This window comes from Balearica regulorum, chromosome 17 (assembly GCF_011004875.1).
Source record: "Balearica regulorum gibbericeps isolate bBalReg1 chromosome 17, bBalReg1.pri, whole genome shotgun sequence".
Classification (NCBI taxonomy): Eukaryota; Metazoa; Chordata; class Aves; order Gruiformes; family Gruidae; genus Balearica; species Balearica regulorum.
Window position 1 is genome coordinate 3,573,810 of NC_046200.1, and position 25,752 is coordinate 3,599,561.

Genomic DNA, 25,752 nt, shown 5'->3' on the forward strand with positions numbered 1-25,752 from the left:
ACTGAAACAATAAATTCTAACTTGTAGATAGGCAATGATGAAATTTTAGTTGTAATCAAACTCGGAGAAGCTACCGAGCAAGTAGAGAAGAGCAATACACTATGTACCAGCGTTAGTGTCAAGACCTGGAGGTGAGAGAGACTCTGTGCATGCCTGTGCCTCAAGTGTAAGAGTACTGTGATGGCCTTTGACATGGTGTTTGCAAAAAGATGACCATGTAGGGAAGCGACAGAGCACTTCATACTAGGATACATATCTGGGTATGGAATTCTAGGCAGAGTGCCAATGACATTTGTGTGTCCAGGCAAATATCTTTCAACCAAGTGGCATAAATAACCAGGTGATAGGTTTCTCCCCTATGCTGATAATCTAATTCTGAACAACTTTCTATAGGTCTTCCATTACAAAATAGTTTTATTTAATGCTATAACAGTTTTGTTAATTTGAAGTAGCTATATGTGGATCTGACGGAGATGATCCTTCGTTGTAGGAATTGGTCGGTTGGTATTGGAGTTCAGGGGAAGCAGGGGAATGTATTTTCCTCTTTACATTGCAGGAGTTCCCTGAGAATAAGTAGCATTGAACCATTTACCAAATAATTTGGTATTTTCAGTAGTTTTTGAACCCATTAAAGATAACTGGGTCGGCTTAGCATAACCCAAAGACAGTGCAATAATGATTTATACTATTACTTTTTTTTCTGACTCCTTAGGCTATTTGTAGAGTTTGACTGTTCATTATATAGCCCATTCAGTCTGCCTCATGGCCTTCTGAAATAAAGCTCCTGGAAGATACTTTAATTGATCTGTCCACAGAGGAAACAGATGCAGGGTTACTTGGAGTAATAGGGGGAAACTGCAGGTCAGCATTGTTGCCTTGCAGTAAATATGGAATAACCTGAATTAGATTATCCCTCAAGTGGTAGATAACCTACTGTCTTATGTGTCTCTTGGGGATCAGTGTGCATATAGGTACTGCAGAACACTGAGCAATTACTCGTCCCTATGCCTGGTAGCTAACAAATTCAACATAAATGCTACACTAAAATTTTGCAGGTGTACTAGCAGATGCTGTAGTCCATGTTTGCTCAGAGACTGTGCAGACGTGAATTTCTTAACTCTGTATGTTGGGAAGGCTTTCTTCCATGTCCACTTAAGTAGAGATGGTGGAAAAGATACTGTACAATCAATAGGAACTCTTAGGGTGGAGTTGGGGTTACAGGTTTGGGATGTATGCCATAGATTTGCTTGCAGAACTTTGGTGGGCATAGTTCTCAGAACCGTAGTGTATAAGGGTTACTAAGCTACACTGTTTGTTTCTTAGAATTGATGAACTGAAAAAAATCCAGATGCTGTCCTCAAATGGCTTTTCACTTTGCCTGTCTTAAAATGGATTATCACACTGCTATTAAGTTTATTGGAGGATGCACTCTTGAATTTGTAACTAACAGCTATCTTAATAGATTAAAGATGTCATTTGTTTTAGTTGAGTTTGTTTGCCTTTGTTAAAGTAACATTTTAAAGAGAAACTTAAACCAGCATTGCCTTAGTTCTTTGAAGTTTTGTATAAAGTCCAGTCTGACAGATCAGGATAAACTAGTTGCAAATCATCTATTTTTAAAGAAACACACTTGGGAATAGAAATGAGCTTTGTTCACTTTTATTGTGTTTTCCTGTCAACAGTGTTCTATTTTAGATACAGCGTATCTGACTTACTGTAATTTAATAAATGAGCATTCATTTGTTGCAATCTGTAAGTGACCAAACTGTAGTTCCTTTTTTCCCTGAAATGCTGAATGATGGTTCTTGTCATCCATTATGATGTCTGTAAGTACTCAATATCTTAAATATATAGAGTTCCCAGAAGCTGTTGCTTATTAAATTAGAGTGTATTTCAGAAGAGATAGTTTTAAGTTTATACCTGACACAAAGTATGGAAGAATACTTTCCGAGGCTTTTAATTCTAACTGCAGAGCACTTTAAGACTCTTCCTAAAGGACAGATACCTTATAATTAAGAGAAGATAAATTCTGGAGTAAAGATTGGGAAGGAAGATTCTTAAGGTGAACTGTGCCTGAGTCCTTGTGCCTGTGTTACTTTTCTAATAACTAGAATTGATTTTGAGTCTCGGTGCTAGAGATGCAGGTTTGTTTGGTTTGGGTTTTTTTAAGTATTGAGGATGGGGGGTGAGGAATGAGAATAATGGAGTAAGGCTTAAGTCCAGAAGGCTGTCCTAGAAGCATACTGCTGAGAGCATCTCATGAGATCTAAAAAAGCTGACTGCAAGTTGTTTGAGGTTTTCTTATCTAGTGCAAGTTGTCAGGTTTGTTTTTTAAAGATTAAGCATGTATTTTGCTTTTTCCATAAAGTACTACTTTTGAAGCAGGAAAAAATACAGAAGTAGAATCAGTGGTTAATAAATACACACAAGAGTAGTGCATAAATCTGTGGGCTTCAGTAAGCATTTTGGTTGTCAAACTCTTAACACATCAGAGGCAGCTTTGAGATAACCAGATGCAATCTAAGTTAGATTCACAAGTCTGGAGTTGAGAGGTTCAAGTCAGGGCACAGCCTAAACTTGTGTCACTTTCAACATGCATTCGAAAACTTATGAAATGCATCCCCAATTTTTTTTCCCAATTCTTGTAGCATTTTTCTCCAGAGTTGCCGAACTGTTAAGTAAAAATAGTGAAACTAATTCTGTTTTGTTTGAATTCAGAACATACCTGATGTTCTATACTCTGATTAGAACCAATATTGCAGTGAGGTTTAATTATAAGGACAGATAATACTGAACAAAATGCTTGAACATCAAGATAATGTTCTGTTAATACCATATCACCCTGGCAAAGCAAGCATTTTTTGAGTCTAAAGAAAACATACACTTAGAGTTACACTGTACTTCCAGAATTCTTACTGTTTGTTCTTGTGTTACCTAAATGTAGCCTAACTTGGAAATAGGACTTCAGCTTTGGTGTGAAGACGTCATCATTCTTTACTTGATCTGGCAAAAGTTGAGGCTTAACTTACCAATTTGGTTTTTCTGCTATTAGATATCTTATAGGCTGATCACAAGAGTTTTCAGTCTAGAAGATGATATAAGTTGATCCACTGATTAAAAGCTAAAGCTAGACAAATTCAGATTAGAAATACATGCAGACTTATAGACAGGGTATCTGTCCTTTGGCACATATTATTTAATGTTCTGGTGCCCTCTTCAGAGAGAATGACACTTAGAAGTAGGCTTTTACAGAATGAGAAGAAATAAAATAGGAATAATTCAAGTCTTACATACTGTTCAATACAATAAATCAATTTTTCTCAATATAACCCTTAGTTCCAACCTTAAAATATTTTGGTCTCATTTCTTTTTAGGTTAGGATAATCACACTTCTGCATACACAGTACAGTAAGCTCCGTGGATATTTTCTGTCTGTCCAGAATGCAGAACAGCTTATGATAGAGAAGGCTGTTGTATGGCTGTTGTCTAATCTGTAGCACGCGTCATAAATGCAAAGAATTGATGTATTCAAAGGTACTGTCATCTTGGCAGTAAAAGCAAATGCTGTTTTACTAGTATGGTTAAAACTGAATTGAACCAGCGCTGTAATAATTGTCTTGTTGGAAAATCTATGTTACTGGTTTGGAGTGGAAGCTCAGACTTAGAAAAGTGACTATGAAGTATATTTTAATTTTGACAATTTGACATTCTTGGCCTTGTGTGAAAGTATAGATGGACTTAATAATCTTCCTGTTTTGTAGAGCTTCTGGGTTTTGGTAGCATTTTATTATACCCTGTTCAGGAAGTGTTAAATACTTAAAACCTGTTACTACGGAAGAAAAATTAAGTTTCTGATGGTCTAAGGAAATCAAACACAATAGGAAGACTGGATTGTATGTGTGCAAGGGGGGCAGAGGAGCTAAACTGAGCTCGTGTTAAGGAAGTTTAATATAAAAAACAATAGTGTTGCAACAGCTATGCTTCTAAATACAAACAGTCCATTCTTTTCAGGTGTATTCCTGACCCCCAGAAGAAACAATACTCAATTCTGGTTGATCAAAATGTGTAGCATCCCATATGTGTTATTTTAAGCCTACTCATTGCAATTCTTAAACCTTCTTCATGTAGGAAGCTTCAGTTGCTTCAGTTTATTAGTAAACGTTTACACAATGATGTGTCTTCTAGGGGTCTTTGAAATAACTGACTCCTTAAGAGGCTAAAGATCTCATTAGGAAAAGTGGTTTAAATAACCATACCCATAACAATATGTAATGTTGAAACACTGAAAGAAAATAGTTGCTGACACTGTAATTTTTATGAGTTGTTTTTTTTTTTTCCCAAAAAAATTAATACTCCTTTTTCTTTTTGATGGTAGAAAAAACATACATGGTATCTTTTGAATCAGAGATGTTTTAATAGCAGCATGGTAAGTTACATCTGCTGAATTTGATAGTATTTTTACCCTAGCCTGATGGAATTAAAGCATCCTAGTAAAGCAGGAGAAAGACCATAGTGTCTTAAAAAATCAAAATACAGGCAATGTGTCAACAATGAACCTTAATCTATTAAAACACTTAAAAGAGGGGAAACTGCACAATCTTATACTTTTTGTTTTTTTCTTTTTCCTTTTTCCTTCTTGTCCTCTTCATTTGATGTGTGTGGAAGTTATTTTGAGGATGTCTTTACTCGCTTTCAGGAACTCTTCTTCATGTTCCAGAATTGTTCAACCATATGTTGAAATAGTATCCCAGTTCTTCAGAACTTCCCTAAAAAAAAAAAGAAAAAGTTGCAAAATTGGACAACAGTGGCAGAATTAGTTTCAAGCTGTACTGATAATCTTCATTGCAAAAGTCCAGTTCCAACCCGAACCTGCTGATAGCAGATATAGGTCGACACTAGCTTTGGTTAATAATAAACATACCTAACACTTTCTTATTTATGTGTTGTATATGAAGAATCATTCTGACTTCTACAGGAAAAATTACTTTCATTTACTGTGATCACTTAGGCAGGCTTTTTGCAAACATCATTTTGCTAAGAAGATGAATTGTTCTTGTTACACTCTTATTAGTGTAAAAAAGGAAAAAAGGAAGCAAAACTTTTCACTTTTTGTGACGTATCTGCCTGTAAACCTCCTCTTATCAAGTCTTCAGTTGTGGGAGGGATCAGAGGCAGTTAATGGAGCTGATAACAGTGTTCAAAGTACACATTTAAAGTAGTTTTGTTTTGAGGACTCTTGTATATCGTAGTAGCTTTCGTAGAGAAGGTAAAGTTAATATTACTTCCTGAGCCTACTGTCACCAACACTTTTGATCAGAAGATCTAGAATTTCATTTGAGACTTAAAAGTATGGTCTTGCTGCAGTCTGAAGTTCTTTGTTGACACTCAGAGGTAGCTGAAAATATAACAGGGACTGAAATCCACGCAGCTTTAATAGTTTATTTTTCCTCTGGCTTCATTGTTCATAGAACATGTGCCCCATCACTGGGGCTCCTTAAGCCCCACAGGCTGATGTAGCTTGCAACGCACTAATAGTGCATTTTGGCTGTAGAGGTCTCTCAGTGAGTGTCTCAAGCTGTGTTCTGACAGAATTTTGAAGTGTTTATTATTACTGCTATCTTGGACATTGGTAAAATAAAAGGGATATTGGTGCTCAAATGAAATATCTAGATAATGAGTTGATCTTTTCAGTCTAGGACTTGGTCACCATCAAGTATTAAATTGGGACTAACATTGCTTAATCTATTCTATATTTGAAGTCAGTTTGGAGACTTGAATAATCTTCTCTTTCAAAGTAATGTTGTAAATTGAATAGGGCAGTCTGTATGCTGGATTGTCCTTTAAAGGACGATTGACACAAACTTCAAATTCATATCATGACTAAGTGGCACTCCAATTTCTATCAAAGAGTGGAAACTGTAAATTGTCTGCCTCGGTATAGACTCATGCGCAGTTAAATAAAATGGATTTTTTTTTACCCCCTTACAGGGGCCAGGTTATTTAAAAATAGATTCCTTTATTGTGTGCCTGAAGTTCCGTATTGAAATTCTAAAATTGTATTCTGTGCATGAATAAAAGGATTCTATGAATAAAGCTGTAATGATTTGAACCAAATCCTGCTCTTGCTCTTCCAAGCAGCAGTCACTTTTGTAGTTAGAATGGTTGGTTGAATCAGTAGTTAAGTATTTGGCTAAACTATGCTTTAAGAATATATATCTGGGCAGTTCTGAAAGCAGCTTGTTTGATTTCTTCAGAGCTGTTGTAGAAATCAAGTGACTATTTAGGATTAAAAACTTTGGTTAAAATAATGGATGAAAGCACTTCTGCAACTGACTTGTTACACATATATATAAAAAAATGTAAATCTATGGATTATATCCATTTAGAGTGTAGTGGCTTTGTACTAAAGCAGTGCAAATACAAGAAATTGAAGATGAATATGTATTTCAAGCCTTGGGTAATACTTTTACTGGTTCTGTGGACTGAAATGTAATTGAATTTAAAAAGCTCCCAAAACCTCCCAATTTCTTTCCTGTGTTAAAGTATATGGAAAAAAGCCTACTTGTAGGTAAGATTTGCACTAGGTGCCTCACTAAAAATTTCCTGTGAGTTTCTATCTATCATAGGATGATTTCCTGTCTATATTCAGTTTCAGTTATGCTCATGAAAATACATTCAAGACTATAAATGACTTAGTGTCATAGCTGTTATTTTACAAAGAGCTGCTTAAAATAGTTCTGAAATTGACCCTGATGTACAGCTTTCCTGGCTTTTGGAAATGCCTTGAATATTTTACTACTGTGTTCTCAGACAGGGTGAGTGAATAATGTGTCTTATCTTAAATTGTTGAGATAAACATAGAAAGCTGCAGTATCATAATAAATTTAACATTTTGGTTCTGGTGATTTGGGCAATTGATACTGATAGTAGTAGTTTTCATGGAAATACTGATGTTCAAATAGCAGTAGTCCACTAGAGCAGGGATCTCTCCTTGTACTTCAGATCTTGCGAATATTGTGTTTGAGGTGAACAACTTTAGAGCTGTTCAGAAGAAGTAGGTTGGAAAATTACTTGTAAACTTTGCCGTATGTTCTGTCCAGTTGCTCGAATGTTTTAAGATTTATTTTTAACAGCTTCTTTTTTGTGTTATGCAGTGATTAAGTCTTTAACAGTGTTGTCAGATGTGATAGTGTATTTGAGTTGGCTGTAGCTTTCCAGCTGCTTTAAGTACTTTGAAAATGTTTATGCAGATTGTCAGGTGTTATACCATGTTGCTCTGAGGTATTAGCCTGTTGTTCAGCGATATCTGAAAACCAGCTGCTACTATATGTCCGCATCCAAACCTCCTTATGACATCACGAGAGCATATTGAATATTTTGCCTTTTTTGGCCTAGGTCACCATTTGTCTAATGCTCTTTTCTCTTGCTGCTCAAGGGCATTGTGGCCTAAATTAGTGTTCACATGCTATAATGATACAAAAAGGGAATTTGTGGGATTTATTGGATCCCTTCATAAACATATGTTTACAAAAACACACATCTAAGTCTACAAGCAAAACTATGCAATCTTTTGCTGATTGTAATGGTTGAGGTTTCCTTGACCTTACAAAAAGTCACGTGTTGCAAGTTTACTTAATGTTTGAAGTAGCACTCTCAAATTCTCCTCTTGAGCATTTTGTTCCATAGTTTTCCTCTGTGAGTAGTTGTGTGTTCTAAGGCTGTAACACTACTGCAGAGTTTTTCATGGTATTATTTGTTAATGTGCATTATTGGTGTTAGTTGCATAAGCAGTTCCTGCAGGAATTGCAGCTTGTTTTAATTTTACTGTAGGGATAGAGTCCATCTGCTGAGAAGATCAGCTCTTTTTAGTTAGTTAGTCTCCCTTTGTTTCTTTTCATTATTTTCTAATAAAAAGGAACTTGACACTTGAATACTTGCAGTACTAACTTATATTAGGAATGTTTGATTATATGCGTTCATTAGCACCACTGACATGCAGAGTGCAGACCCCCCCCAATATGAGTCAGAAATGTGATTCTCATTAATATGTGTTCAGTTAATTTGCATGCAGCCATTTATTTGCAGTAGTCACAAAATGGTGCAGTTTTGATTCATTTCTTAAACTAGGAAAAGCTAGATAAGAGAAAGTAGGAAGGTGGAGGAATTAGTTCTGGGATGATAGAGATGCTAGAGCTCAACTGGCCACACAGCTCTGAAAACTGACTTCATTACTCTCTGCCATCTTTAGGAGTGTGCTGTCTTGATGTCTCAAACACTTGCTAGTGGAGGTTTTTTGGTTCATTTGTGGGGTTTTGGGTTTGTTTGAGGTTTTTTTTTTTTCCTCCACTGTTGTCTTCTGTGAAGTAGGAATACACATGACAAGATAAACATAGCATAGAGTCCTGCAAAAATTTTAACTGGGGTATGGATTGTGGTACATTTAATAGAGTAGCAATACTGAAAAATAAGGCTAGTGTATGATCTGAAATTGACTTCTAACTCAAAACATCTGGCAATATTCAAAGTATAACATTAAAAGAACAGGTTTGCAGAAGCATGTTACTCATAGCTGTTGCCACAGAAAAGGAAAGTACAGCTTCTTGTAGTTTCTAAATAAATGTGGTTAACATTCTGGTTGTTATAAAGCAGAAGACTGACTGATAGTTGTTCTGAAAAGGAAATTGGATTCACCTTAGTTACAGGTTTTGGTTGTTTATAAATATGTATTCTGAAATTGATATCCTTCTCTTGGTAATGTTTTCCCTTTTCCTGTCAAGTGGTAGTCATGTGATAAGAAAAAAAAAATCCAGTGATTTACAACTTCTTTCTTTGAGGTTAGGTAGGGGTAGAGATCTTGAAGGCAAATCTAAATTGCTGAAGTATATTGGTGGAATACTCAGAAAATTGGAGTATTGCAAACCACAAAAGCAGCAATAAGCTGTTCATAATCTTAGTCATCTGCACAGTTGCTGGAAAATGGTTTTCCTGGCTGATAGAGGTAATAGTATGCTTGGTTAGAAATCTCTCAAATAATAAAATTCTAACTTTGTCTTGTTCACCTCTTTGTAGTTGGAGACAAGGTTCCTGCTGACATAAGAATTACTTCTATCAAATCTACAACTCTAAGGGTAGACCAGTCAATTCTCACAGGTATAATTTCTGTGAATTTTATATAATTGTGTGCATAACTGAAAGTGCCTTTCCCCGATTTGTTTAGAATAATCCATTAAAAACAAGCCTGTAGCTATGCAAGTACTGTGTTGCATTTGTGTGCAGTAAAATTCTGATCTAGTAACTTAACTTAGAACCACTGAATGCTTTATTGACTCTACATGTTCACTTTTTAGTAGGATGAATATTCTTACTGAGACTTGCAATGTTTTTCTAGTCTTCCCCCATCCTGCGAAGAGACACATACTAGTAACTTGTGGGAAACTAAAATAAAAAATTAAGAATTTCTAGTTTATGCAGTCTTCTAGGTTTTGAACATCTTGTCACTCTCAAATAGGAAAGTATGGATATATTACTAAATGTCTGCTGTAAGTTACCCATTTTTCTCTCAAGAGAGAATAACTTTAGAAATACAGGCAGCTTTTAAACTGCTGTTACTAAAGTCTCCGTACACTAAAGCCTTATTTGCTGAAATTCTGTGCACGTGCATTCATGTGTTTTCTGGTACCAGCTCTCAAGTGCAGGAGCTATATTTAGAGTACTTTTCAGATTTGTTGAAAACAAAACAAAGTAGCAGTACTTCTGAATATAGGAAAGAAGCTAGGAGTCAACCAAGCGTGCTGTAACAGCTTTCTCTCAGCTGGAACATGAAGATCTGTGTGCCTGTTTTGGTAGCATAAATTAATGTTAACTGGCCCTGAATCTTAAAACAGTAAAGTATTCATAAGAAACCTGGTTATGATCCTCAAATCTGTCTTGAAACAGGTCCCAAAGTTTCTCGGTACAGATACTGAATAGCACAGAAATGATCAAGCTTACTTACGTTTAGCACGAGTAAATGTAGGCTATTCCATGTTTGTCAAGCTATCAGAACTAAGTAGAAGAAATGCACTGGAAGCCTATATAAAGGGAATAATTCCTTGCTTTTGTTTAAATGATTTTAGTATAAATAATTTAGATTTATTTTTTTAAAGAAAACCTTTTCTGTTTTCAGCTTATTTCAAGCTGATGCTTGAGTCTCCTAATAAAGTAGAACTGAAGTCTAAGATGCTACTTAACAAGCTGTTCAAAGTAGGAAGCTTTGGCTCTCTTGAGCTTACAAAAAGTAGTGTGCTCTTAGCCTCAGTCGCAGAGTTACCACCTTGTGAAATCTGATGTAGTAATTAACATCTGTTTTTATAGAAAAGAAACCTTTCTATACCTGTGTGACATGTTTATAGAAATTGATATATTTAAGGCTTTTATGGAAGAGCTACATAAAAGCCTTAAATATATATATACATAAGGTAGCTGAAGACTTCCAACTAAAGGAGTTAACTAACAGATGGCTGCATGACACTTAATTTTTTTTAAAGTCTACCAGTATAACTGTGATGTATACCATCACAGAGGTATAACTGTGGTAGCATCTAATTATTTAAATGAGAACATACCTCTTACAGTGTATAGAGAACAGAAATGCTCATTACTGTATGAGAAGCATACAAAATATTTAATTCATGCAGTAGATCCTCCTATAGCTAAAGGAGTGGAGTACCAGCTGCTTATTTGACCATTTTTCATGTTCCTTGAAAGACAAGGCGTATGCTCTATTAGTTCTAATTATATAAAATGTTTACTTAAATCCTTTCCTATTTTCATTAAAAAGCAGCCATTCACTTATTTTGGTCTCCTGAAATATTTCCTGTTTCACTTAAGCAAATAAATAAAATAATTTGAGGAAAGAAGTTAGACATCTTAAACTTTAGGACTGAGGACTATAACTTTTCAGTTCCCTCCAAGACTCAAGATGATACATGCATAATCTCTTCTTAAGACCATTATCTTTATTTTAGGTGAATCTGTGTCTGTTATTAAGCACACTGACCCTGTGCCTGATCCTCGTGCTGTAAACCAAGACAAGAAGAACATGCTTTTTTCTGTAAGTTATTGGTCTTGAAATTTTCAAAACTTTTATAAAATAATACTGAAGCTGATAAAATTGTGCAGAATTTCAGGTCTCCAACTAAAAGCTGCATGACTTTTGTTGTATTTTCTATATGTATCTGTCTATGCTTCCATCTACATAGAACTAAATTAATTAAAAATTAGAAGTAACTTTTAATAAAAGCTGTCCTCAGGGAAGATGCTTGTTGAAACCAGTCCATATAAGGAAACTGATTTTTGTCCTTCACAAAGTCTTGAAGGATGGAGCATACGGATTCTTGAAGTGCTTCTACACCACTGTTCTAAAGTAATAGTTCTTGAGACTGATAAGAGTGCCCACACAAATTGTGGTATTGCGTGGCTAAAATTGAGAACTAGCTTTCTATATAGGAATTAAACAGTTTCTTCAGATTTGTTTAAAGGAAGCATTGAATGCATTTTGGGTAACAAATAACAATTGTTTTATTGTTGGTAGGCTCCTTGTAGAAAATCTAACTTCTCTTTTTCATTATTATACTGATTTATTTTTGAGCCCATTCTTTAAGCAGGAATTCTACACTGGAGTATTCTCGTGCAGATACTGGGGGAATTTCATTCTCTTCCTCTTCACCTTTCTCCACATTCTAGCTGCAACACAGTTTAGACTTGTATAAGGTGTTTTTTCTTAAATAAAAAAAAAAAACAACACACAAACAAAAATACCCCAACCAAAACCCACCAAACCCTGTTTCTAGATTGACTACAAGCTTTCTCTTTCCTTTATTTACATTAGGGTACTAATATTGCTGCTGGTAAAGCTATGGGAGTGGTTATTGCAACAGGAGTAAACACTGAAATTGGCAAAATTCGTGATGAGATGGTGGCTACTGAACAAGAGAGAACCCCGCTCCAACAGAAACTGGATGAGTTTGGAGAGCAGCTGTCTAAAGTCATCTCACTTATCTGCATTGCTGTCTGGATAATAAACATTGGTCACTTCAATGATCCGGTTCATGGTGGCTCCTGGATTCGAGGTGCTATCTATTACTTTAAAATTGCTGTTGCTCTTGCTGTTGCTGCTATTCCTGAGGGTCTGCCTGCTGTCATTACCACCTGCTTGGCTCTTGGAACTCGGAGAATGGCCAAGAAGAATGCTATTGTTAGAAGTCTTCCCTCTGTGGAAACCCTGGGTTGCACCTCAGTTATTTGTTCTGACAAGACTGGTACTCTGACCACGAATCAGATGTCAGTCTGCAGGGTATGTTGAACTATCTGCTTCTATTTTTCTTTTTCTCCTCAGTCACTCTGCTTGAATAGGCAGCATTGCTTGAATTCTTTTGATTGATGATATGAGAACCAAAAGACTTGCAAAATCTTGCTTTATTTTCCTAAGATAAGCTTCCACTTTTAATTCAGTTTTCCACTGTGTAGTCTTTTAAAGCTTTATCTCTTCCCTTATTTAGTCATGGCCAAAAATAGCTGTACCCGCACTTGATGGAAGAGAAAGTTGTTTGCAAGCAGCTTTCCATTGACTTGTCTGTAAACCATTCAGTGTACCGGTAATCATTTAGTATGATTTATCCCCTGTTTCAGAAAGGTAGGGTAGTTAACTCTAGAAGCAGGATGTGTGTAAGCGTTAAAGACTTTAATTTAGCAAGATGACAACAGTGGAGAAACTTAGCAGTGAGAAAAAGGTGGAAGATTTACTAAAGTAACTTGGATAGTCTAAGATATTTTCACTCCATGCTGAGTGGTTCCACCTTTATTTGGTTATCCTATCTCCAGTAGCTCCGATTGGTTTGATGTAGATCACTGTAGTGTTTTCAGTATGCAATATTGTATGGCTAATCTGGCAACTTGGAGGTGCAGCTGACCATGTCACCAGCATTGTCAGGGTCATCTTCAATGTATGGCACATTTTTAGGTAAGAGTAAGTTACGTGCCCCTTCTCCCACTATTCTTTCTAGTGTTGATCAATTTGGGACTTTTATAGCTAGTCACTTAGCATAATACACATTCAGTTGCTGGTTCTATGTGCTTCCTATATACTTGATATTCTGTGTAGGAATTTTATGGAGAAAACATTAAGTTTTTCTGTTTAATAATTGTAGATGTTCGGTGGCATAGCAACTCTATGACATCAAATGTTCAGAGTCATTACATTGGGTTAGAATTCCAAATGTGTAACTGTTGAGCACTACACACCAGTATTTTTTTGGCAAAAAGTTTGTAAGTCTTAAGCACTTTATGGTGTTTTTTTCTTTTTAATTGGTGGTTGACTTGTTCTACTTCCTTAAATATTGTAGCATTTATACCTAAGAGACACAAAGCAGCTGCTCATCAGTATTCCAGAGGAGGTTACTTGCAGTAGAGTTGCATAACTGCCCTAGTCTTTGCAGGGATTTTTTCATCATGCAGATGCCAAAAGCAGAAGGCTTCCTGGTTAACTCATCATTTAAGTTGTGTTTATTTAAAAGCTCAGAATGCTCTACTCGCTGAATGTTTTAGATCTTGTGCAGTACAACTTCCTTGGTTCCTTGTTAACCTCGGACAGCTACAGAATAACCTTCAGTGCAAGATTTTGTAAAACAGCAAAATCCTAATACCTGTAAATAATATGCTTGTTCTTGGTTTCACTCTAAGCAGAGAGAGTGCTTAGCTTTTTAAGAAGTCTGGTTTACAACTGTTAATTCCATTTGTAGTTTTAGTTTTCGTGTTAAGTAGTAACTCCTGAGTGTCCAAAGGAACCCTATACTAAAATATTTTGGCCAGAAGTGATACTGCTTTATGAGGAGACTTGAAGATTTGTTTTCATGTGCTCCTGTGGTATCTCCCTCTGAGAATACACTTATTCTGCTTTGTGGGCTTTTAACTTATCAGCTTGTCTAGCTTTTTGATTTTTAAAATCGCTTTGCAGATTATAGGGTCTCCAGACATTGATGCACCTAATTATTAGGCTGTATTTTGTGAAGATGCTTGCCTGAAACATAAGGCAGCACAATGAAGGGAAATTAAGACATTGCTAAAATGTGTATGGCAAAATGGCTTATACTAACCAATAGGTAAGAAATCCCATTAAGATACACTGTCAATCAGTGAGAAGTTACTTTCTTCTCTACTGCCACTCCAGCAAGTCATGGTAAGAGTATGACAGCTTCGGGCACTTTGGTTTTTTATCTCCACCTTCCCAGATCTGCTTCTGCCTGCAGTTCTCCTAGAAAGGAAACAGAAACAAAGGAAAGATGGAGATGCAGGTGTCTATGGGGTACAACTGCATCCTTCGGATTGGTCTCTTATTTGAAAATAACATTTCAACCAGTGCTAGAAGAGCACCTAAGCTGTCTAGATGGTTTTAAGGTACCAGTGTACTGGGTGAAGTGACTTATAATTAGAAAACTGGGACAGGAAACATTTTCACTTAATGGCTGGTATTAAGGGAAACTGGCCATAGTCTGGCTCTTGCCTAAAACTTCACCTCTTAAGTCTAGAAGCTTCTCCTATTTGTAGATGCTTTTATTTTTACTTTGGGAAGAATTGTCAGTTTCCAGGCTGTCATATGCTGCTTTTGATTGAACTGCTGTTTCAAACATAAATGTGAGAATGAATTTACAAGTCTGAAGCCTAGGAAGAGGGTATGTCAGGATTGGGAAGTAGATCTGTGAGGAGTCTTGACAGCTGAAGTTAAGTGTACGTAGCTTAAGTGGTTTTCAACTCTTTAATGTACTTGTGCCACAATTGAATTTTCAAATGAGGTCTGTTAAGCAAAAGTGCAATTTTCTGTACTTCACACTTTGGTGTAGGGAGCAGTTTCAAACATATATGGGATCGAAGTTCAGAATATCGTATCTGGTTTTGTCTAGTTTGTTTATTCAACCTGAACTTGCCTCTTGTACCTGCTTGCTTAAGGCCTGTTTAAATCTCTTGTATTAATTATTGTTCAAAGGTAGTAACTCTTCTAACTCTAATTTCAGATGTTTGTCCTGGACAGAGTAGAAGGAGATAGCTGTTCTCTCAATGAATTTACTGTAACTGGTTCAACATATGCTCCCATGGGAGAAGTGTAAGTGTTCTGTTGAAGTTAAATGTTTGTCTGTTTGTGACTATTACTTAAAGTGGTGCATGTAATATTCAATAGTGATTGCATTCTCACTGGTTGCACTTTCATTTATTAACAAACTGAAGGGCTAGGAGGTGAAGTAATTAACAGTAAAAGGAAGTTAAATTCTAGAAAAGTAAACCTTCATGAAACTTGCTTATCAAAGGAATGCTGCAATATTGGAGGCTGTATTAATCTAAAAATAGAGGTAGGTTGAGAGGACTTATTCTGCTGAAATCCTATAGGACTAAGATTAGTTATCCCAAAGCTTCAAAATGAGGTTTACTTTTTTAGTTTTTAAAAAACCTGAATAAATCTGAAGAGGTGAGCCTCTGCTAATCTGTGACCTCAATGTTTCCAATTCCCCTGCTTCAGAGAAAGTAGATTTTTTTTTTTTCTAAAACATATTATGAATGTATCGGAGTTCATTTTTAAATTCTTACATTTACTGTAAATTCCTGACCCCTACCCTCAGTAGTTTGACTTGGTGCATCTCTACTTGAATAGATGTGTATGTTTGTCTCAGCCTTTGCCATTTGAGCTGGTGTTAAACCTGCTCCCTTAGGAATGGTGCATTTGGTGTGCTTTATCAGTTGAAAGTCTCTACTAGTGGGATAGGTGTTCATCCTGACAACTTCAGGAATTTTTAGGGTTCTGCTTTTAGAAGGAAAGCCTCTTCTTACTGGATTGTTATAGCTCCTTTTACTTGGCCAGTCTTTCACATGTTTTTAATCTTATCGCTTCAGTTTTACTTGCAGAGTAGAATTCTACTATGTATGAAGTGGAATTGAGATTCAGTTATTGTGAACATCTCAGCCTTGTGGAGTTTCACATGCATGCCTCTCACTCTATGCAATCTTCACTGATCTCTGTTTAATTTTCATAGCAGTTAAGATCATGGTGTTCTTAGCAGCTGGAAATGTTAATTCCCCAATTCTCTTTTGTTTCAAGGCTAATTGCTGTCAAAAGCTTATGCTTTCGTTTCAGGAGACGGCATTTACTTAAGCAAGGTGACATTCTAGATCTTGTAAAGCATCCAGCTATTATGCTTTAGCTGGTCTCACAAGACCTCTAGACGAACAAAATAACAAAATACAGTGTGGTGACAGATGTCGAGTATAATAAGACAGTCATCAATGTATGTTAATGTTCTATTTTTATTTGCTGAAATTGGGGAAATGTGAATAAGCATATTAATTGCACTGCATTCACGTACATAAAGAACGTTCTGTGAAAGGGAAATTACCACAGAAAGGCTGTTATTGGAGCATAAGGAAACAAATAGCTAAATTCTCAAACCTTTTTATTTCTGTATGAATGGCTTTTTTAAAATCAGTGCTTTTAAAGTAAGGTGACTGACTTCACCTTGAATTGCAAACTGTCACTGAAAACAAAGTTTGATGGAGACCTTAAGCGGCAGACTAGTCCATAGCACTGCCCCAAAGCAGGACATGCTCTAGATATGAACCATTCCTGACAGATGATTTCTCTGTTGTACTTAATTTCGGATACTGTTGTCTTCCACAGCTGTATAGGCAGCCTACTCTATTTCATAACCATTAAGCATTTTTGCAATAAATCAATAATTTTCCACTTACTCCTAAAGTATTTATTATGTAACTTTCCCCTAAGATGCATTCAGCATATAAAATTAAAAAATATTTCTTACAGAAAAACTAAAATTTCCCCTGATTTCCCGGGGATTTGGGGAGATTGTCAGTTTGGAGTAGTTTTGTCGGGTCTTGGCATGCGCAATGTGCACGCTTACTTGCAAGCTGAGAGCATAAAACTAACAATAATTAAGAGCTGCAGCAAAAGCTAGCAGATTGCTTTTGACCTTCAAATGAGTTCGTCTTTAGCTAATCAAAAAGCCTGAAGTGTTAAGGAAGGGGGAAAAATCCCCACCTTTATCCAGAACTGACCCCAGCAACTTAGACTCCATGTGTACTTGTCATTTTTCAGAAATTGTTGATAAGGAACACACAGGCAAAGGGAAAAAAACCCACAAACTGGTATAACAAGTTACGGATATTCAGCTATGCTAGTTTTTCGTCAAGTTCAGAACAGGTGAAAACAGGAAGTGTTAGCTCTGATAGACGAGGTGACAAAGAGCTGCTGGGAACTTTAAAGAACTGAGAGTTTAAAGCCATTGCTTATGGCTATAGAATTGTATGCAAAATGAAACTTTAAAAAACATACTTGGGTTTTTTTGAAGATGCATTTTGTTCACATGCTGTGTTATACAACATTGGAATTTTTTTGCAATACTACAAGAAACTGAACAAAAGCTTACATAATTGGATGTGTCATAGTCAATATTATGAAATCTTGTGGAATAGTGATTGTGTCTTTCTACCATCAGACCTTTTCCTCCTTGACGGCTTTAATGAAAGATGTTATATCTGAGTTATAGCTTGCTAATTTTGATAGGAGGGAAAATAACAGTATTGAACACTGTCTTAGTTCTTTAATGCTTACTCTAGAAGTATGCTAACGTTCCAGAAAATTAATTCATTGACTGTCTACTTCCAAATGTGAAAGCAAAGAAGTCGCTTCTTATTTGTGATGTCTGAATGGTGGGTTACTTAGGAAAATGTACCTTCCCTCTTTCTAAAGATTACAGATATTCATCACTAAGTATATATGTCTAGTCAGAAAGAGTAATTCTTTTCTAGTGGAACTTGTATTGTGAAATGGCTTAGCTTTTCATTGGTTTAGGAGCTTCGTATACAGTACAGATTAATTTTTAAGAAATGTAAGAGGCCAAATCAGCTCTTAAGCCTGCCCAGTGCATGCGTATTTCATGCATGGCAGTAAATCTGCAGAATATGCAATAAGACCAAGGAAGCTAAGCTCCTCAGGTATCCAGCCATATCCCTCTCCTACTTGAAAGTCCCCTCCAAGTCCTGTGCATATTCTAATACTGTTTTCATATGCCTCTTCACTGAGCCCTTTATTTCCCTTCTGTGTTGCTGTATGACTGTCACTGGAGGAGATAAGGTTTTTTAATTCAGGTAGTGATTTCGTTGATAATCATGTCATTCTGTTCATGACTGATCTAAACTTCAGAACTCACCTTTATCAAACCTGCTCTTCTTGACAATTTCTGGTTCTGTAGTTCCAAGTCCATAACTAATAAACATTGTACTAAATGGAAATACAGTAAAGGGACTAAAGAAGGGAAAAAGGTGAGATGCTAATACTAAATAACTAACTTAAATCTCCCCCTTTTCTTCCTTTGGAAAGGCATAAAGATGACAAACTTATTAAATGTAGCCAGTATGATGGCCTTGTGGAACTTGCAACGATCTGTGCGCTCTGTAATGATTCCTCTTTGGATTACAATGAAGTAAGTACATATCCTAGAACAGAGGAGAGTGTGAGAATGAGGATCAATGTTTGTTCTCATCTGTCTATGTAATACCTTTCAGTGGTAATTCCCCTTCTGGTCAAGGGGGAGAGTATTTAGGTCCTCTTTAAGTATTAATTCTGGGAATGACTAAAGACAGGCAGCAAGTGTAACCTGGAACTTGGAGATTTCTTGGTGTGTAGAATGCACTGCTACTTTCTTGCTTTGCCTTGCCTCAAGGTTGCTACATCTTGTAACGACTTAAATGCTTGATGTAAAAAGTACTGACATCCTTCTCTGCTGGTCTAGAGAGTAAAGGCTTGAAATAGTTATACTTGTCTCATAAGCCATAGTAAGTCTTGTTAAGCTTTTTTTCCCATTGTCAAGCTTGTGAGGTTTAAAGTAAACTCTTGCGTTTTTGTTTGCTTTGTGTTAACTAAAGGCTAAGGGAGTATATGAAAAAGTTGGTGAAGCCACAGAAACGGCGCTTACCTGTCTGGTTGAAAAGATGAATGTGTTTGATACAGACTTGAAAGGACTTTCTAGAATTGAACGTGCAAACGCTTGCAACTCGGTCAGTACTCTTTTATCTGGAATTCACTGGGGAGTGAGTTTTGTAGTATGTATTCTCTAAATGTATTTTTATGCTGTTGTTGTGGTTTTGTTTTTTTGATAAGGTGATAAAACAACTCATGAAGAAAGAATTCACTCTGGAATTCTCAAGAGACAGAAAGTCTATGTCTGTCTATTGTACACCGAACAAACCAAGCCGCACATCCATGAGTAAGATGTTTGTTAAGGTCAGTTCCTCGCTTGAGAAAGTGTAGTTATGGAATGGCTGCAAAAGTAGCACAGTACTTAAATTATGGCACAACTACCTGCAGCTTGAAGATGAAGGAAGGACTTTGTAATTTGAGCAAATGTTGTAATGGAGAGGGATTTATTAAGCTACTTTACTTTTTTTTTTAACCTCTGCAGGGTGCTCCTGAAGGTGTAATTGACAGATGTACGCATGTCCGTGTTGGAAATGCTAAAATACCATTAACTTCAGGAATTAAGCAGAAAATCATGTCTGTCATTAGAGAATGGGGAACTGGCAGAGACACATTGCGTTGCTTGGCTCTGGCGACCCATGACAATCCACCCAGAAAAGAGGAAATGAATCTTGAGGACTCCTCAAATTTCATTAACTATGAGGTAAGTTTAGTAAAATATCCTTCTAACACTTCTCCTTCTTCCAAATTGGCGAATAGTGATTACTTATGTTTGATTCTTCCTTGAGGAGGTTATATCTGAGAATTTTCTCTTTCTGGGTATTTTTGATGTCAGACACAATAGTTAGCCATATGTGTGGAGGGAATGCTCAGTTTAAGAGGACACTTTATATCTCTTTGAAGAAACTTAAGGGATAAAACTTGGGAGTATTCTGTGGTTTATGATACCTGACACTCCTACTTTGTTCCCCCAGTTTATTTTTTGGTTTAAAAGAAAAACTTTGAGTGTGTTCTTGGTGGCCAGTATACATGCTGCTGCTTGGATAAAAGTATAAGAAAAAAAAATCAGTTACACAATTTGCAGATGGCCATTTTATTTTACATATATACATAGGGTCCTCAGGATCGTAACACCTTAAACTGTTTTCAGAGACTGACTCTGAAAAATATTCCAAAAATTGCATTGTGGTTTCAGCTTTAATGGCTTTCAGTTTGACATTGTTCAACTGCAAGACTTCTTTGGGGATGTTGTGCTGAAACACCTGCTACTTTGTGCTCTGAGCATCAAGTTCACTTCCCTTCCTCCATGCTGTCAGCTGTCCATGATGATAATCTTAGCTACTCTGTAATTTTCCAATGAAAATCTGTGTCTAGGATTTAGGGTGGGGGAGAATGGCAACAGTTGCATGAGAGTTTTTGTGTACTGTGCTTCTGGAGCTGATTACAGTAGGAAAAAGAAAGACCTGAGTGCTTGCAGTGCTTGCAAGTTGAATTTGCAAGGCTGACAACTAGAGCATGTATTACCTAATAAAACAAGAGCATTTGAAGCAAGATGTGCTTGGAAAGGTAGGATCCCATTTCAGAGTGCAGTCGTGCTCTGGGAGTTAACTCTGTCCTCCCATATGCTCATCATGTAGATGGTGCCATGTATCATTGTGATGCCAAAACCATTGAATTCTTATTTACCACCTCTTACTTGTTAATGTGTGTATGGATTTGTGACTTTTCAGTTCTTCTCCAGCTATCTGAATTCAGTGTCAGAGCTATAACCCCTCTGAAGTAATCCTTTCAGGAAAAAAACTGAGATAAGAGCAAGTATATCAATCATGATACACTAGTTTTGACCAAATGGCAGGATGACATAGGCCTCAGTGTCTTAAAATTACTCAATGTAGAACCACAGAATACTGTGGACAAGGAGTAAAACCGAGTGTCATTACACTGAGAGATATTTGGGATGCAAGCAAAATGATCATTTTGCTAGATGAGGAGTCTACAGGATCTTGCACTAAAACTTGGTGCTGTCTTGTTTCAGACAAATTTGACCTTTGTCGGCTGCGTGGGTATGCTGGATCCCCCAAGAATTGAAGTAGCTTCATCTATAAAGTTGTGCAAACAAGCTGGTATCAGAGTTATTATGATTACTGGTGATAATAAAGGCACAGCAGTAGCTATCTGCCGCCGCATCGGTATCTTTGTGGAAGATGAAGATGTTTCTACAAAAGCCTTTACTGGTCGTGAATTTGATGAACTGTCACTCGCTGCCCAAAGAGACGCTTGCCACCACGCCCGTTGCTTTGCTCGTGTAGAGCCTTCCCACAAATCTAAAATTGTTGAGTTTCTTCAGTCTTTTGATGAGATTACAGCTATGGTGAGTAATCGAACTTTTACTTGGTTTGAAAGGCAGACGTTGTGTTACACCTTCTCAGACTAATGCCTCATTCTATAAAACGCTTCTTCTGCGTTTTCCTGAACTCAAAGCCTTAGAACAGGTCTGTGTTTAAGTGATTTTTTTAGAGATCCAAAACCACACCCAGTGAAAAATTCCCTTCTAGTCCTATATGTAAGTGCCTGCCTTTTTTTTTTTTTTTTTTCAACTTTAAATTCTTGTTTTAGACTGGTGATGGTGTCAATGATGCCCCTGCACTGAAGAAGGCAGAAATTGGAATCGCTATGGGTTCTGGTACTGCAGTGGCTAAAACTGCGTCTGAAATGGTTTTGGCAGATGATAATTTCTCAACTATTGTAGCTGCTGTGGAAGAAGGACGTGCAATTTATAACAACATGAAACAGTTTATCCGTTACTTAATCTCCTCCAATGTTGGAGAAGTTGTTTGGTAGGTTTAAAATGCTTTCTTTTTTCTTTGAACTAGAGTAGAGATGATGGAGTCTTTTGTTAGCTATTTATTTACTTCCAGTATTTCTCACTAAAACTAGAGAAACAGGTTCTCCAGGTAATTGATCATTGTGATTGTGCAGAAGCTTAGTCTTTACTGGAGAATTTTAGCATACTGCAAAAATTCACATTGCATGTAATATTCTAGTAATATTCTCAGTAGGTAGCTAAATACTTCACAATTATTTCTGTGATTGGAATATTTCTGTAGAATAGGAAGACAAAAACCTTAATCAAATATTACAAGATGTAGTATTTCAGATAACTTAGCCATGGATGTAACTTAGATGTTTGTTTAACCTCAAGTTACAGAAGAATGTCTTCTGTGTCTTTGGAAGGAATGGTGACCCAATGCCACAGAACGTATTTCTGGTAACAGAATGTAAATATTGATCTCCTAACTTATATCAAAGCATACTTTCTCCCAGAGTGGAATATAACACAGCAATTGTCTTGCCTTTTTTTCTTAGAAGCTTTAAAGCTGTCCTTCATATGGCTCTTGCTGCAGCCTGTTTCTGTTCTATTTATTCACACAGGCTTGGAGCCATGAAAGCTACATGCTCATTAAATTTTTGCAGGGACTAGCAGTAATCTAGCTAAATGAAGCTTAGTCATTTGAGCTAAAATGCTATTATGTCTGCAAATGTTTTAGTGTCTTTTAGAAAGTGGCTTGCAAGCCTTTATGCATGTATGTATATATTTACCTATACAGGCAAGTAGAGGGGGGGAAAAAACAAGGTTAAAGCAGAAACTCTTCCAATTCCTGAAGTTACCAGAAGGAGATAATGCTTCAAAACCTATATCCAACAGCAAACACTTCTAACCACTGGCATATGTTTTTATTTTTCTGAATGTGAATATTCAGCTTGTGATTTTTAAATGGGAACTCTGTATGAGAGAACAAAAGCTACAGGCTTGGGCTTAAGTGTTGAAAAGACTTGTTTACGTGCACAAGAATAAGCTTATAACTGGTGGGTTTTTTTATAGTATCTTCTTGACTGCTGCCCTCGGTTTTCCTGAAGCTCTAATTCCTGTTCAACTGTTATGGGTAAACCTTGTGACGGATGGTCTCCCTGCTACTGCTCTGGGCTTTAATCCTCCTGATCTTGATATCATGAATAAGCCACCACGCAACCCTAAAGAGCCACTGATCAGTGGATGGCTCTTCTTCCGTTACCTAGCTATTGGATGTAAGTAGTAACAGCTTTTTACTTTTTTAAGTAAACTTAGGCAGGCAGGGTGGTTTGTTTGGTTTGGGTTTGGGGGTTTTTTTGAGATCCAGTTGAAAGCAGTTTGTCTACTCTCCTTCTATGCTGAAATCCTGAAAGCTAGCAATAGGTGTTCTGTGGAACTGGTATTCTTCCTTTATTTTGTTTCAAGAATCACACTTTGTTTTGCACATTTGCAGGCAGTGCTGTGATCAGAACAGTAAAGTTACAATTTTTAATTTTTTTCCCCATTGGTAGCAACTGAGGCACCAAAAGCACTCATTGTATAACATCAGTGTGACATTCACCACTTTGTCAGAATCTTTTGATTTTGACTAGAAAAACATTAGAAATTTTATATACTGCTGTACTGGATTGACCTTCAAAGTTCTGATAGTGGATGGTCTTCTAGTTCTCAAAGAGAGAAGCCCTTCAGGAGTAGGTGAACTTAGCACTGAGTCTGACCTCTGTTCTCAAGCAGTCACTTGCCTTTTCCCATTTGACTCATTCTAGGCCAAACTACTTGTTGCTGAAAGTGTTGAGAGAGCAGATTTTAGCTTGTCCATACAATAACTGTCAGCCTGAGAAAGATGAGCATGTTGTAGGATTGGGATTGAAGAACCAAGACCAGTGATAAGTGAATATGCACCTGCATTAGCTGTTGAGGTCATACATAGAACTACTTCTAAATCTGAAAATGACAACTGTCTTGTATCTAACCTACTATTTTTGTGCTGAAGTAGAACAACACAACAGGTTTGCTGGCATGGCTATAATCAGGGAAAATGAAGCAGTATCAATTTGTGAAATCAGTGGATGTAGATTTAAACCTTAACTATAGCTCTAGTACTGTAAAATTAGAATAAGTATCTACGTGGATACTTAATGCACACTGTCTTCATGCCAGAAATTGTGACCTTAATTTTCCTAACTAACTTCATAGATCTATGAAGTAAACTTCAGTATTAGTTAATGTAAGTACAGGCACATCGGGCTCTAAGAGGAAAAAAAGAAAAAACTGCAGGTTGATTACTCAAAGTGATACTTTTGCCTTAAGTTCTAGCTGTCAGCTTTCATAAGCAGATACTAGTACAGTATTTAATGGTTATTTAAGTCGCAAGTGGTGGAGCAGATTTCTTGCACAGGAGATAGCTGAATTACAATCTATTTTTTTTACAGTACTGGAGGTCTTGAGGTAGAAGGCCAAGTGTGGCAAGTGCGATCTTCTCTTGCATACAGTTCACACAACACTGAAAAAGCACTTTGTTTTCTTCAAGGTTATGTTGGTGCTGCCACAGTGGGTGCTGCTGCTTGGTGGTTTATCGCTGCTGATGGTGGTCCAAGAGTTACTTTTTATCAGCTGGTATTTGCTCAGTTTAATATCTTTGGGGGGGGAGAGGGGAGGTAGATGTTACTTGAAATGACTAGAAAAACAGTAGGTTACACAGCTCTATATAATGAGACATTTTTAGACTTGTTACTGTAAAACTTGATTATGATTAATTAGTTTTCATACTGAAGCTCAAAGGTGGGATACCTGAGCTTTCTAAACAATTTGAAGGACTAGTTGTTGCCTTACAAGTAAAAGACTAATGGGGATTTTTGTAAAACTGGCAAAAGTTTAAAACCAGGGCTTATAGGAGCCATATTGGAAAGTTTTGTTTTCATAATAGTTGTTGCTTATTTCATAATTGCCTAACTTACAATGTAAAAGTTAACAAGCTGTGGAAGTGAGTTCACATTGTTCTGTTCTAGAGCCATTTTCTGCAGTGCAAAGAGGACAATCCCGACTTCTCTGGTGTCGACTGTGTGGTTTTTGAGTCTCCGTATCCAATGACAATGGCTCTTTCTGTACTTGTCACCATAGAGATGTGCAATGCTCTCAACAGGTTCGTATGTCCTAATAGGAAAGCAAAGTTTCTGCACAGCTTACCCAAAATCCTGCCTCTTGTGCAATTTGATTCTTAGCGTATGGGGAGCTCAACTAACGAAGTATGAGTCATATTTCCTTTCTGAATCCTGGTAGTGCAAACAAAATGACTGTCTTAAATAACATTTGCGATCTCTTATCATAAGGTATATTTTTAAGTCTGCCAATTCACTCTGGTATTTTACTACGCATGAGCAACTGAAATGTTTTCCATTATTTCTAATCTAAGCTTAATCAATCAGATTATCTCTCCTATGTTGGTATAAAGTGATATCAAGGAGAACTAAAATAAGAATGCTGAAGATACAGAAAATAGTTTTTCCTGCCCTAAGGGAGTGTGGGTTTAGCCAATTAATATTAGATTATAAATGGAAGCCACTAAATAGCACAATGTCAAGGGTATTTTTCTTCAAATAGCTTAGAGGTCAGTTAATTTAAAAACAAATAAACTTTAAATACAAGTGTGCTGCGGTAGTCCTACATAGTAAGGTATTGCTCTACATCTGATGTTCTGGATCTCAGCCTCTTGTGCAGCATAGCTAAATGCAGATCGAATCTGAAGACCGGAATTTGAGAACCAGCGTTAGGAGTGTGCAAGTACTTCACCCTCTGTGCATCCAGCACTTCCGAAGAAGCGGGTGCACTGGGTACCCAGGCATACCGTAGACTGGGGAGGATTCTGCCTTAGCTGTCATGCCCATCT

The 25,752-nt window shown here is 36.8% G+C and overlaps 1 protein-coding gene across 5 annotated transcripts in view; it reads left to right on the forward strand.

Moving 5' to 3' along the window:
• The window catches only part of ATP2A2 (ATPase sarcoplasmic/endoplasmic reticulum Ca2+ transporting 2), a 48,876-nt gene that overhangs the window by 16,033 nt on the left and 7,091 nt on the right, over window positions 1-25,752 (forward strand). For all 5 annotated transcript variants that reach the window (XR_012838117.1, XM_075769452.1, XM_075769451.1 and 2 more), the window contains 13 exons: window positions 9,070-9,150; window positions 11,007-11,092; window positions 11,870-12,334; window positions 15,048-15,136; window positions 18,419-18,521; window positions 18,964-19,095; window positions 19,199-19,321; window positions 19,500-19,718; window positions 21,051-21,386; window positions 21,632-21,852; window positions 22,899-23,101; window positions 24,397-24,482; window positions 24,875-25,008. Coding sequence is in view for 4 of the 5 variants with exons in the window: in XM_075769452.1 (XP_075625567.1) it covers window positions 9,070-9,150; window positions 11,007-11,092; window positions 11,870-12,334; window positions 15,048-15,136; window positions 18,419-18,521; window positions 18,964-19,095; window positions 19,199-19,321; window positions 19,500-19,718; window positions 21,051-21,386; window positions 21,632-21,852; window positions 22,899-23,101; window positions 24,397-24,482; window positions 24,875-25,008 (2,278 nt within the window). In the remaining variant the exon portion in view is untranslated. The remainder of the gene's footprint in view (window positions 1-9,069; window positions 9,151-11,006; window positions 11,093-11,869; window positions 12,335-15,047; window positions 15,137-18,418; window positions 18,522-18,963; window positions 19,096-19,198; window positions 19,322-19,499; window positions 19,719-21,050; window positions 21,387-21,631; window positions 21,853-22,898; window positions 23,102-24,396; window positions 24,483-24,874; window positions 25,009-25,752) is intronic.